The 14,250-nt window shown below is 38.4% G+C and overlaps 1 protein-coding gene across 1 annotated transcript in view; it reads right to left on the bottom strand.

The window, feature by feature from the left end:
- The window catches only part of LOC127663420 (uncharacterized), a 342,359-nt gene extending 336,669 nt beyond the window's left edge, over nucleotides 1-5,690 (bottom strand). Inside the window, exon 1 of the mRNA XM_052155009.1 lies at nucleotides 5,642-5,690. Within this exon, the coding sequence (XP_052010969.1) occupies nucleotides 5,642-5,687 (46 nt within the window). The 5' untranslated portion in view covers nucleotides 5,688-5,690. The remainder of the gene's footprint in view (nucleotides 1-5,641) is intronic.
- Nucleotides 5,691-14,250: the final 8,560 nt, after the last annotated feature.

Raw genomic sequence — 14,250 nt, 5'->3', positions numbered from 1 at the left:
AGATCTTTGTATAATGGACTTATGTATATTGTCTTTCTTGTTCTTTACTTTAAAAACATTCTCTTTAACATTATTGATCATCTTCAGCGATAAACCAAATTACTAAATTCACTATGCTGTGAGTTGGGGGAATAACTTAATGCTCGATCAACAGCAGTCAGGGGTGTATTCCCAAAGCTGTTTGAAAACATTATTTTTGCAATTTTGTGTGGCGGCACTAGCGGTGCAGAAATTATACACTTCAGCTTTAACTTTGTTTTTCAGTATCGTGTGTTGGGTTTTGCAGAAGGACTCAAAAGCAGGATAAGGATGTGTGAGTGAATCTTTTAGCAAAAACTGATACAAAGTTACAAACAAATATCAAACTGACTGAGGAACAACCATCAAACCTAGAATCAGGTAAGAGCTAAAAACATTTCAGCCGCCAAAATCAAGAAACAAGACAAATACTGTATATACACAGGGCACGATGATGAGAGTCAGGTGTGGCAGGGCGGAGGGCGGGCCGGGTCGTGATCATACACACCTGGTCCCTTATCAGGCTAATTAAGGCTCTGAGAGGAATAAAGGCCGACTGCGGAGGATTGTGCGGGAGAGAGATAGTTTACATACATGTCCGTCATGTGTATTTGTGTCTTCCATTTCAGTTTATTATTAAACTATTATTTATGTTGTAAAGCCGGTTCTCGCCTCCTCCATTCCATTGACTGCTTTACAACAGGTAATAAAGACTAATTCATAAATAAGGCTAAAAAGGGGGTGTATAAGGAGAGCACATGGCAAACAAACACACAATAACTGCAGTGTGTATTCAAACATAGACACACACAAATAACAGGGCTGTCAGGACAGGATTCTGACATTGTGTAGTTTCAAACAGGAAGCTTATTTATTAATTCATCGATTCATTCATTTTTGATTCATGCATATAGCTTCAGTGTAGATTGAAGTAGCCACTTCTTCAACAGTAAAGTTTGAGTAGTTCACTACTTTAAATTACGAGTTGCTTGTTGCTTCACAAGTTTCAGTTTTAAAATACGTCGCTTCACTGACGTTATGTGTGACTGCTTGTGCTTGTCATCAACACACTACACATTAAAGTGGTAACCTGAAATTGTTCCTTCATTAAAACCAGTTCATTTAGATGTTACCACAGGAATCATACTTGCAGATTAACATTGGATCAGTGTGCTTGCTGTGGAATAAAAATAATCGTTGGTTGTTTTACCAAACAGTTGACAGCCAATCACAAACTAAGCATTGAATAATCTGAAATGATGCTCAATTGATGCTCATGATTTGCATTTGAGGAATTGTTTGATGTTGAAAATCTAATATCTGATTTGCCAAGAGACCTGAAAGTGGCTGAACAAACTGAGAAGTAATTGAGAGCTGTTTATGTTATATCCTGAAATTATACTGTCATCAAGAATTATTAGACATGAGATTTGAGTTGTATATTTCTTCAGGATGGGTAATCAGTTCAATCATTTCTTACACAACTTTGGTGGAACAATGTTTTAAGTTTAAGAAAGAATTACTGTACCTTCAACAATCACTGTAAGATCTACAGCATGTGTCCGTGTGCCGTATGAATTATAGATCTCTAATCTGTATGTCCCTGAATATGTTCTGATCACACTGTTTATAATCAGAGTCCCGTTATTAATGATAAACTCAGATCTGTGTATAATGGATTCATGTTCATACACAATCTTGTTCTTCTTAACTTTAATAAATCCCTCAGTTTTATTGTCTATCCTCTTATATAACCACAGCTGTTGATCTCGAGCGTCCGTCACCATCTGCAGATAGAGTTTGTGTCCCAGAGCTGCGTAACAGGGATCTGTCTGATTAAACCTGCAGAACATCTCCACACCTGAACAACACAAACACAAACACAACAAGATCTTCCATCATCTTCAGCATGTTTCCAGTATGTAGTTTTCAGATTCCCTTCCACACTTAAAAACTCACTCTGAATATTTTGAGATAAATTCAAATGTTTCTGAACACTTTCTATTTACATTCATTCATTTTTCTAGGCCCCTTAGTTCCAATTTTTTTCTTTTTTTATAAATGAATGAATTTGAATGCCAATAAAACAATACAGCAAAGAAATATAATAATAATAATAGTTTTCGGGTCAAAATATAATTTAAACATATTGTAAATATATTTTGCAAATTACACTGTCGAAATAAATATTTTTAATTAGATTTAGTTTAAATGTCAAAATGTATTGCCAAATTGACGAGGCAAGAAAATTATCTAAAAAAAATTTAATATATGTTTTAATTTTAAAATATACAAAGCATTGCCCAAATGTATTCAACATTTTCTTACTTTTTTTGGCCATTTTATAAACTGTAAAAGTCATCAAAACACATATCAAAAAAAAAATTGCCATATGGATCATCCATTTTCATTGCCTTTCCTCAGTTATGATTTTCTTCTTCTTCTTCTTCTTCTTCATATTATTATTATTATTATTATTATTATTATTGTTATTATTATTAGGGGTTCAAGCCTGAAGCGTAAGTCGTAGAGAGCTGAAATTTTGAGGGAAGGTAGTTCCCCAGAGTACTACAGTGCATCAAAAATTCGGCCCGATCGGCCTCAAGGTGGTGATCATGTTTACGTTTCGGCCCAGAACTCCTAAACCCTTTGTCACACAATCAAGAGCCTTATATCATTCGAACCCTTGGCTGAGTGTTATGAAGATATAAGCCAACAAATTGGTCAGGCATCGTCCATTTTGTGCGTATTGACCAATATCTACCATATGAAAAGGCCAAATGTTACGAAAGTTGATACACAGACAACAGGACATTCTGATGATGCACGCAAAGTCATGAAAGATTTTCCCTATAGGAGGCGCTACAACAAAAAACACTCATAACTCCGCAGCCGTATCATCAATGAAGTTGAAAATTGGTATGCATCTCGTAGGGGCCAAAGGCTAACATGTCCTTTAATATCAGTCAGACAAATAAAAAAACATGGCCGCTAGCAGACAATCAAATTTCAGCAGCTAATAACATTAAATCTGAATGGCCGACTGTTACGAAACTTAAGATATTTTTAGACAGTGTCAGAATGAGGCTGTGTAACAAGTTGTATGAAAATAGACCACAAGGTGGCGCTATAACAAGGACATTTATGTTTTTGCAAGTAACTCTGCAACTGAGTTGAATAATCTCCAAATAATTTTTTCCTCTAATTCCTTGCACCAAGACCTACAAAATGTATAATTTAAAAAAAAAAGCTACTTTTTCTAACTCCTATGCCATATATCCGATTCTCACAAAATTGGTGTGTGTCTATTATAAATCCCTCCTGACAAAAATTATTCAAAGGAATTTAGATTTGTCAAAGCATTGCGAAGATACACTCACCTATAGGATTATTAGGAACACCTGTTCAATTTCTCATTAATGCAATTATCTAATCAACCAATCACATGGCAGTTGCTTCAATGCATTTAGGGGTGTGGTCCTGGTCAAGACAATCTCCTGAACTCCAAACTGAATGTCAGAATGGGAAAGAAAGGTGATTTAAGCAATTTTGAGCGTGGCATGGTTGTTGGTGCCAGACGGGCCGGTCTGAGTATTTCACAATCTGCTCAGTTACTGGGATTTTCACGCACAACCATTTCTAGGGTTTACAAAGAATGGTGTGAAAAGGAAAAACATCCAGTATGCGGCAGTCCTGTGGGCTGAAAATGCCTTGTTGATGCTAGAGGTCAGAGGAGAATGGGCCGACTGATTCAAGCTGATAGAAGAGCAACTTTGCCTGAAATAACCACTCATTACAACCGAGGTATGCAGCAAAGCATTTGTGAAGCCACAACACGCACAACCTTGAGGCGGATGGGCTACAACAGCAGAAGACCCCACCGGGTACCACTCATCTCCACTACAAATAGGAAAAAGAGGCTACAATTTGCAAGAGCTCACCAAAATTGGACAGTTGAAGACTGGAAAAATGTTGCCTGGTCTGATGAGTCTCGATTTCTGTTGAGACATTCAGATGGTCGAGTCAGAATTTGGCGTAAACAGAATGAGAACATGGATCCATCATGCCTTGTTACCACTGTGCAGGCTGGTGGTGGTGGTGTAATGGTGTGGGGGATGTTTTCTTGGCACACTTTAGGCCCCTTAGTGCCAATTGGGCATCGCTTAAATGCCACGGCCTACCTGAGCATTGTTTCTGACCATGTCCATCCCTTTATGGCCACCATGTACCCATCCTCTGATGGCTACTTCCAGCAGGATAATGCACCATGTCACAAAGCTTGAATCATTTCAAATTGGTTTCTTGAACATGACAATGAGTTCACTGTACTAAAATGGCCCCCACAGTCACCAGATCTCAACCCAATAGAGCATCTTTGGGATGTGGTGGAACGGGAGCTTCGTGCCCTGGATGTGCATCCCACTAATCTCCATCAACTGCAAGATGCTATCCTATCAATATGGGCCAACATTTCTAAAGAATGCTTTCAGCACCTTGTTGAATCAGTGCCACGTAGAATTAAGGCAGTTCTGAAGGCGAAAGGGGGTCAAACACAGTATTAGTATGGTGTTCCTAATAATCCATTAGGTGAGTGTATAAGCCAATGAATTTGTCAGGCTTGTCCATTTTTTGTATGTATTGACAATATTTACCAAACACAAAGGCCAAATGTTACAAAACTTGATACACATATACAACAGCACATTTTGAGTCTTCATACAAAATCGCAAAAATTCACAACTAAAAATGCTCATAACTCCGAAGCCAATGAAGTTGAAAATGTGTATGCTTCTTGTAGGGGCCAAATGCTAATGTATTCTACAACATGACTCTATTAAAAATATGGCCACCAGCAGCCAATCAAATTTCAGCAAAATGGCTGTATAAATAGTGTGTAAATTATTGTATATTATTCAATGTTACCTGTTATTTTGAACTATATCTAGGACTCCCTAGGTCAATAATTATCAAAGAAAAGTTGAACTTTAGTTATTTATTTAGTAATTTATGGGTTTCATTTATCATGTTGGTTTGGCCAAGTGTATCCAAAAGCCTATAATTCCCCAAATAAATATTCATATTTCTAAAACTTTTTTGGAGATTGTGTGCTTTGTGGCTTTATAACAGTTAAAAAGTAAAAAAATAATGACCACATACCAAATTCAGCAACTTACCAAGTAAATATACAAATACAAATACATACCTTTTTGCATACTTAAGTTCTTAAAAGTCTTGAACCCTGACAACTGTTGCTTGCAGCTATATTTATTATTATTATTATTATTTTGTCTGAATGGGAGCCATGCTCAACATTCAGCAGAATGGCTTTGGTTTTGAAATGAAATGCTCAACAGGCACATACGGGTTTGGTGTTCTGGAGTCCAAATCATTTAGGCCATAAAGTGTTTGTTGGCTTTTATATGATTTTCTATCTCCGTTCAGCATGTTTATAAAAACAACATAAACCAAACCAAGTGACCATACTGTACTGAATAAAGCTCTTCTCTTTGTATACTCTGATCAGAAATTCATGAAACATTTAATCTATTAACATGGCGCTAATACTTGTTAAACATAAATGTTATGGCAACATAACATGAGATTGATCTGAAAGTTGACTCACATGTAACAGTTGGTATCAGCAGCAGCAGTCCAAAGATGAACAACATTTCTCTGATGTCCAGTTTCCAGAAGAGTCGAGTGTGAATGCTGCTTCAGATCGAGTCTAAGAGATGGGAACTTGTCATCTGAGCTTAGACTATGAATATCTATTCAACTAATTCCTTTACAAAAGAGGAAACGCACCATGTATGCAAATGGGGTGGTGTGAACTGTGAAGGAGGCTAAAGTGTCTATAACACTTCACAAACTAACACAAACTCAAACTTGAAAACAAAATGTCTATTTTACATTTATATCAAGATTTAAAAAATACTTTTGCTTTGACTTACCCGTACATCTCTGATATATCTGTTTTAGATCTTTACATCTGGTAAGCATCAACATCTAATCAACATCTGCTAAACTTTTTAAAATTGGGAGCCTGGGTATCTCAGCTAGTAAAGACGCTGACTATCACACTTGGAGTAGCGAGCTCGAATTCAGGGTGTGCTGAGTGACACATCACAGTATCACAGACATTCAAGTGTAAACTGAGGCATAACGTACAGTCAGCTGGTTGTTATCGCAAAATAAACCTGACTGCGTGATCTGGACTGGGTGATCTTTTATCACAACTCGTCCTAACCAGATGCAACTCGATAAGATTCCAGCAACACACAATGGGCCTGTCACACCAGGCACGACACGACACCGTGATATTAATACACTAAAATGAGGATAATTAACAATAAAATGCAGAAAACAGAGGATTTATTCACTTTCTTTGGCAAACCCAGAGGGGTTAAATACACAATCGCACACATACACAGGACACAGTTATGAATTGCATCCTTATTCGGACTCTTACGGTTGTTTATGTGTACGCGGTACTCCTGATGTTATTTTGACGATCTCCTCGTAACAGGGAAGCGGGGAGAAACTTGGAATGAGCCGGGATGTCCCCCTTTGCCATTCTGAACCTGAACCGGTGTGTGTTTGTGTGTGTGACAGCGCCGGCTGAAGAGAGCGAGACTTTAAGCACAACATTCGGTAGTTGTGTGACACTGTAAAGGGATTAATGGAAAGGAGGAGCTGAGAACCGACTTGACAATATAAATAATATTTTAATATAAAACTGAAACAAAAAGACAAATACACAAAGGTGTTGGACAGCTGTCTGTAAATCTCTCTCTCTCTCTCTCTCTGTCGCACTACAGCTTCCAGTCGGCCTTTATCCCTCTCTGAGGCTTGATTAGCATGAGTAGGGGCCGGGTGTGCGGAATCATGACCCGGCCCCGCCCTCCACCCTGCCACATTCCTCCTTCGTTCTCTCATGCAGGGGAGCTCCCGGCATGACGTATATTCCCCCTCTTTCCTTGGGGAGGGGCGTGCCTTCCGCACCGTCTGCCGGCAGGTCATCCCCGTCTACCTGGATGAAGGAGGGGATAAGGGGAGGGAAACAAAAAAAAAGTGTTGCACCTACACACTGTAACGTGCAAAAATAAACAAACCGTTTAAAAAGAGAGGGAAAGGCCAACATGGAGCGGCAGTGGGAGAGAGAGAGGAGAGAGAGAGAGAGAGAGAAAAAAAAACACTTACTCGGTGGTTCTCCGATATGCCGTAGCTTGGTCCTCGGCCACTCCTTAAACCTCCAACAGATGACAGCCACGCCTCCCCGGACAGATCGGAGGCAGTCTTCTGGCCCCTGGCAGACGAAACACCCTGCTGCATTCTCGGGAGACAGACGGTTCTCCCGCAACAGGCGTTTCAGTGGCTGGTAGGGGTCTCCTCTGCCCCTGGCAGTGGCCCTGACGCTCCAGGCGGTCGGTTAGGACCCCCTTCTCCCTTCGTGGTCAGTGGTCGTTTGTCTGCTCTCAGGCTTCCGGGCTCCTCCATCCTCCGGCAGATGGCCGCGGCTGCTCCATTGGGGTGGATGGTAGTGTTGAGGACTCTACTAAGGCGTATCCCTTGTCCTTCCTGGGTTTCGGCACCAGTGTAAAGGGATTAATGGGACAGGAGCAGGCGAGAACCGGCTTGACAATATAAATAATATTTTAGTATAAAACTGAAACAAAATACAAACACACAAATGTGTCGGACAGCTGTCCGTAAATCTCTCTCTCTCTCGCACTGCAGCTTCCAGTCCACCTTTATCCCTCTCTAAGAGCTTGATTAACCTGATTAGGGGCCGGATGTACAGAATCACATTCTGGCCCCTCCCTCCGCCCTGTCACAGACACCCTCAGCCAAAATCAAGTTGTTGTGAACGGCTAGTGAGATGCCGACTTTAATATACGACGATGAGAATGATTTTAGACCCATTTGGAAACTGTGCTGGCCAGTGCAAAGTCACAGAAGTAGAAACCATTCCAAATATAGTTTTGGACCCTGTCACAGTCACTCATCATGTGTCATCTGTTAGGTCAAAAACTCTGATTAACATGGACAAGACCTTTTATCGGATGCCGCAGTGTCGTGTTGCATCTGGTTAGGACACAGTGTCACCCTTAAGGGGTTTATTTTGCAATAACAACCAGCTGACTGTACATTATCCCACTTTTTACATGACTAATAACCATATAAATAAATAAATGGACATATTTATAGAGATCGCACATTAATACGTGAAGAAGGAAAGATGACTTGCAATACCTGGATGACCGGTCTGATATTCCCCGGATGTGCGGTTGTAACTCAGAAATGTCAGATCACTAGATGGCACCATTGACCAATCAGAATCGAGTATTCGAGAGACCCATGCAATACATTTATTTGTTACTCATATCACACACATACACACACATACACACACTGTAATAGCATTGAAAGAACACAAGAAGTGATCATTTAACAAGTCACAAAAAAGCAATTAAACTTCCAATCCAATTCTTGTACAGTATATTTCTACTACAGCAGCACAGCTAAAGTGAAGCATGCAAAATCTTTATTTGACATATGATAACATGAAATAAAAAATTAGATTTATTTTCTTAATGCACATTCCTTGTCTTGTTGTAAGTGGATGTTATTCTATAGAAAATGTAATATTGTGCTCCGCCTCTCAAACAACTTTCCTTGACCACTGACATCACATTGATCTTGTGGCAATTTGGATAATGTTAAAGGGATAGTTCACCCAAAAATGAAAGTTCTCTCATTATTTACTCACCCTCATGATACCATTACATCACATGTGCACAGTGCTGCAGAACGGACGCATGGGTTATAGTTTAAAAGTACTTAAATGTTGATCTTTTTCACACCGTCTGTGATTTTTGGAGACTCAAAAGAGAACTCTCCATTCACTTCCATTTTAAGGACCTTCTCAGCTGAGATATCTTTCTATTTTTCATCAAATGCATTCTAGTAAAGAAAGAAAGTCATACACATCTGGGATATCATGAGGGTGAGGACATAATACGAGAATTCTCATTTTGGGGTGAATTAACCCTTTAACCAACAGTCAAAAAGCCATTATGGGGTTGTTTAAGCAAACTCGTCTCAGGTCTGCCTCCATTCTGGTGTGGAACAGAGAGTACAACGGGTTGTGAATGGCATTTCACTTGACTTTAAAACATGCAATGTGACTGTGACATACAGAGTTTATTAACTAGATCTACAGTATGTGCAACACATGACAAATATAGGACAAGAGACAGATGATAATATGCAACAGCAGATGCATTAACACTCTTCAACCCCGTCTGAAAACCTACAGGTTAATTCTATGAAGGTTTTCACTCATCCAGGTCATTGTAAAATGTCAATCATTAGACTTGTTTTGATGAATATTCTGGGTTGCTGTGTTCTCAGGACAGTAGACACCATTACAAACGTGATCTAGTCCCAATTTAACTTTTCTTTCTATTGTGCCTTTATCTGATAGTACACACAATCTTCTTGCTTTTCAGACTGACGTTGATTGTTTGAGACGGTCGGCGTGAACGTCAGCTCTCCATACTGAACCTCTTCCACCTTCTTCTCCTCCTTCTTCTTCTTCTTCTTCTTCTTCATCTCCTTCCTCGTAGTTGTTTGAGAACTGACCACAGCACACTCCACATCCACAGCCTGGGGCGACTCTACAGACAGAAAGATGAAAAGATTAGACTGATAAACACGCTGGTTTCTCTCTTCAAATAAATGAATGCGGTACCAACCTTGGCCACCAGGTGCCACTATCAGTAAACATGTAATCTAATGCTTTTAATGCTTTCTCTGTTGTTATATGTCATGTGCAGACTTACATGGTGAAATGTAATTATAATAATATATTTTAATATAACAAGTTTATGCTTTTGACACACACTGTCTACTGCAGAAGTGAAGAGTTCCAGATGAAGAATGTCAAATAAATATCCAAATATTGTTGGTCAGTCTAAACATGGGCTAGACAGTTACGCTGATGTAAAATGCTCATCCCAAACAAATTGGAGATATAATGGGAGATACTTTCAGAGATCGAAAGAGACTTTTAAGAAACAATTATATTTTAAATATAATTGTATCACATTAACACATTTTCTGCCCAGTTTATCAAAATGAAATGTTTAAGATTACATGTTTACTGATAGTGACACCTGGTGGCCAAGGTTGGTACCGCATTCCTTTTTTGAAGAGAGAAAAAAAAAGAGAAAAAAAAATTTGGAAGTGAAAAAAAAAATCTTCTTTTTTTTATGGTTTTGAATTTCTTTTAACTTAGGTTCAGGAAGGAACTGAGACACATTTATTTTCCACCTTGTGTTTCAGGGCTTCCGTAAATAGACACTTGACAGGCTACAGATTAAAAATGTAATTCTGCTAAACTACTGAAAAAAAAAAATGCAACTCTGTAATTGATTCCCCAAAGCCAGTTTTTACTGATAAGTTTACTTTTACTGCTACATTATGACCTTAGTTTGACCTTGTCAACGACCCTTTGGTCTTCATTCAGTTCTCTAAATTCTGTCTAGACTGCTTTCATGATGCAAGCGTCACTTTCTTGCCTGATCCCTTCTGGTCATCCTCTCTGTTGAGTTTCTTATGAGTGATTTGGGAATCTGCGGGTTCTGTGCCAACACCAACAACTGCTGCAGAGAAAACAGTGACATTTAAAAAAGAGCAATAGGACAAGACAAAACAGAGAGGATCAGTCTCAAACTGTGATATCATATTCCCATATTTATGTAGTGTACTTATCCCTGAATGGAGTAAATTAATAACAAATTCCTTGTGGGTCAATTAAGTGAATTATAAAGTAGTCACATATACAGTATATTGACATATACTGTATTCTTGACGTAACAGGGTTAAAAAGGTGTTTCCACTTGCCTTGTCTATTATAAATGTATGGCCCTTTAATTATAATCGACCCGCGCTCTCTGTTCATTGGCTGGTGTCATGTTGTAAACTGGTTCCGGTTGGGTTATTCATATTCGCGCCAGTCGAGTGGTTGTGGTGGAATTAAATGATCCGCTCAAGGCGTGAGATGGTGTTGGTGGTCTCCATTATTACAAACAACGCAGACAGGAAGTTAGAAACCGTAACAATGGTACCGTGAACGTGAATCTGGAAGCAGCGAGCTGAAATGAATAATCGCAGGTTTCTGGAGAGGTTTGTACTGTTGGAGCTTTTCGCGCCAGTAGCTGTTTGGTGCAGTACCGCTTTTAACCACAAGGAGGGGTAAAGGATAGGGATGGACGATACCACTTATACCAATATCGTCAATACCAAAACCGACACTTCTGTTAAATTAAATTATTTATTTTTTTGGGATAAAATGGGTAATTTAAAATAACAATTTTAGTCATTATTCAAGTCATTATTATTATTTGGCCTAAACAGAAAATGATTAGACTTCTGTTTCGTTTACCCTTACAAAAATTAACCATTTCACTACAGTAATACAGTGTGGTTTAACCATGGTATTTAGGTACCACACAATTAACCATAGTTACTACTACAATATTACTGCAGTAAATCAACGGGTTCAATGGTGTAGTAACTTCATGTTAAATATGCATTTAAATTGATAGATGTCATTATTGTTCCTTTTATTATGCTACTATGAAAATTGTTAATAATTGATTATTATTCTAACTAATAAACTAATTCATTATATGCAATAAACTGTTAAGCTTTAATATGAGTGTAGTAATGTTCACGATACAAAGAGGCATCCAAAGAGGCATTCAGCTGATCATAAAGTATAGTCAGGACATTACTGATGTTAAAAACAGCACCATCACTATTTTAAAAAAGTCATTTTTGATTAAATCTAGACAGCAGCATCACTCCAACACCTTATCCTTGAGTAATCGTGCTAAATTGATCATTTGGTACTAGAAAATCACTTGCCATTGTATCAAACACAGCTGAAAGATATTTGGGTCATTAAATGAAGCTTAACTTTGTATTTGTGTTTGTTTTTGAGCTGCCACAGTGTGCAATAGACTGACATGTCTTAAGGTCAATATTAGGCCAAAAATGGCAAAAAAGAAACAGCTTTCTCTAGAAAACCGTCAGTCAATCATTGATTTGAGGAACAAAGGCATTAAAATGCTTGAAATTGCCAAAAAACTGCTCATTTCATACAAAGGTGTAACTACAGTCTTCAAAGATAAAGCACAACTGTCTCTAACAAGGACAGAAAGAGATGTGGAAGATCAGATGTGCAACTAAACAAGAGGATAAGTACATCAGAGTCTCTAGTTTGAGAAATAGACGCCTCACATGTCCTCCGCTGACAGTTTCATTGAATTCTACCCGCTCAACACCAGTTTCATGTTCAACAGTAAAGACTCAGGAGGTCTTATGGGAAGAATTGCAAAGGAAAAGCCACTTTTGAAACAGAAAAACAAAAAGAAAAGGTTCGAGTGGGCAAAGAAACACAGACATTGGACAACAGATAATTGGAAAAGAGTGTTACGGATCTAAACCCCATTGAGCTTTTGTGGGATCAGCTAAACTGTAAGGTGCGTGAGAAGTGCCCGACAAGACAGCCACATCTATGGCAAGTGCTACAGGAAGTGTGGGGTGAAACATTGTGATCAGTTGAACGCCACTTTGGTGAATAAAAGTACCAATTTCTTTCCATAAGAGCGAAATCGGTACATTATTCCAAACTTTGGCTGCCAGTGCAAATAAATACTACCAGTCTTTCTACACAGTATCGATATGATACAGACTCAATTCCAGAACCATGTGCCTTCTTGTTGTCAGCTGCTTTCCAGCACTCAATTTGAATGTGCATGCACTGTAGGAAATGCATTCGCGTTTGCGGCTGTTTAAAGTCTGAACAGACAAAATGCCTATCTTGGTGAGGTATTAGAAACTCAGTTGAGACTTGGTCCATCCAGATGCAGTAAGTACTGAATATGATATATATATATATATATATAAAAAACCCTCAAAATAATGAGTAATATTTACAAATGTGCTTGAGGAATTTGCAAAACCTTAGGTCATGAGCCAGTATGTTTGTGTTTGATGCAAATCTCTTTATATTAAGATATGATGTCATAAACCGGGCAAATCTAGACTTTGTTTTTCTTAAATTATAGCCTATTTACAGCCTGTTGTCTTCTAAACTAACTTTAAGCACCTGACGAATCAATGAAAAAAAAGGGCCGAAAGGGACAAAAATAGTGTGTTTTTTTTTTTTTTACATCGCTGTAAAGGTATTCAATGGAAAGGAGGCGGCGAGAACCGGCTTGACAATATAAATAATAGTTTTAATGATAAACTTAATAGACAACATAAACACACACATGACGGACATGTCTGTAAATGATCTCTCTCTCCCGCACGATCCTCTGCAGTAAGCCTTTATCCCTCACGGAGGCATAATTAGCCTAATACGGGACCGGGTGTGTAGGATCACGACCCGGCCCCGTTCTCCACCCTGCCACATTCGCGTTTTAAACGTTTTAAGTGTATCTGAAGCTGAGACAAAAGTAAGTGGGACCTTTTACAGTCATTTTATTTTCAGTAATATTTAAAGGTTTATAAGTTACACCCCACAGATGGAACATTTTTAACTTTTTTTTATCAAGTGTATTATATTTTGATAATTCATCAAAGGTGGCCCCATACGTAATTACAGAAGTCGTGGCTTAACCTTGAATATCCACAGACCCTTGATTGTTTGCAGTGTGCATTTATGTGTATTCATTTAGTGGCATGTTTTATCCAAACTGACTTACAATGAGTAAAACACAAGTGATTAATTACAGTATAAAGGAACACACAATAAGACTAAGCCAGTGATATAATACAGATCTATATTTGTGAACTCACCTGCTGTCGGCTTGAGCTGTTTCTTCTTGTAAAAGTGATATGCTGTGATGAACAGAACAATCAGGATCACAGCAAGAGAAACCAACACAATCAGACTTGTCACAACTGCTGAACCTATAGAAGATAAAGCACAAGACAAGAGACAACTTCAACATAAAATATGCCATTGAACATTTATAACAACAACCATACAGAGATTTTAGACAATGATGAATTATTGTGATGAGAGATTTACTGTACCTTCAACAATCACTGGAAGAGTTACAGCATGTGTAACTGTGCCGGTTGAATCATAGATCTCTAAATTGTATGTCCCTGAATCTGTTCTGATCACACTGTTTATAATCAGAGTCCCAT

The sequence above is a fragment of the Xyrauchen texanus genome, chromosome 23, assembly GCF_025860055.1.
Source record: "Xyrauchen texanus isolate HMW12.3.18 chromosome 23, RBS_HiC_50CHRs, whole genome shotgun sequence".
In the NCBI taxonomy this organism is placed as follows: domain Eukaryota; kingdom Metazoa; phylum Chordata; class Actinopteri; order Cypriniformes; family Catostomidae; genus Xyrauchen; species Xyrauchen texanus.
This window is presented reverse-complemented; position numbering and strand designations above follow the sequence as displayed.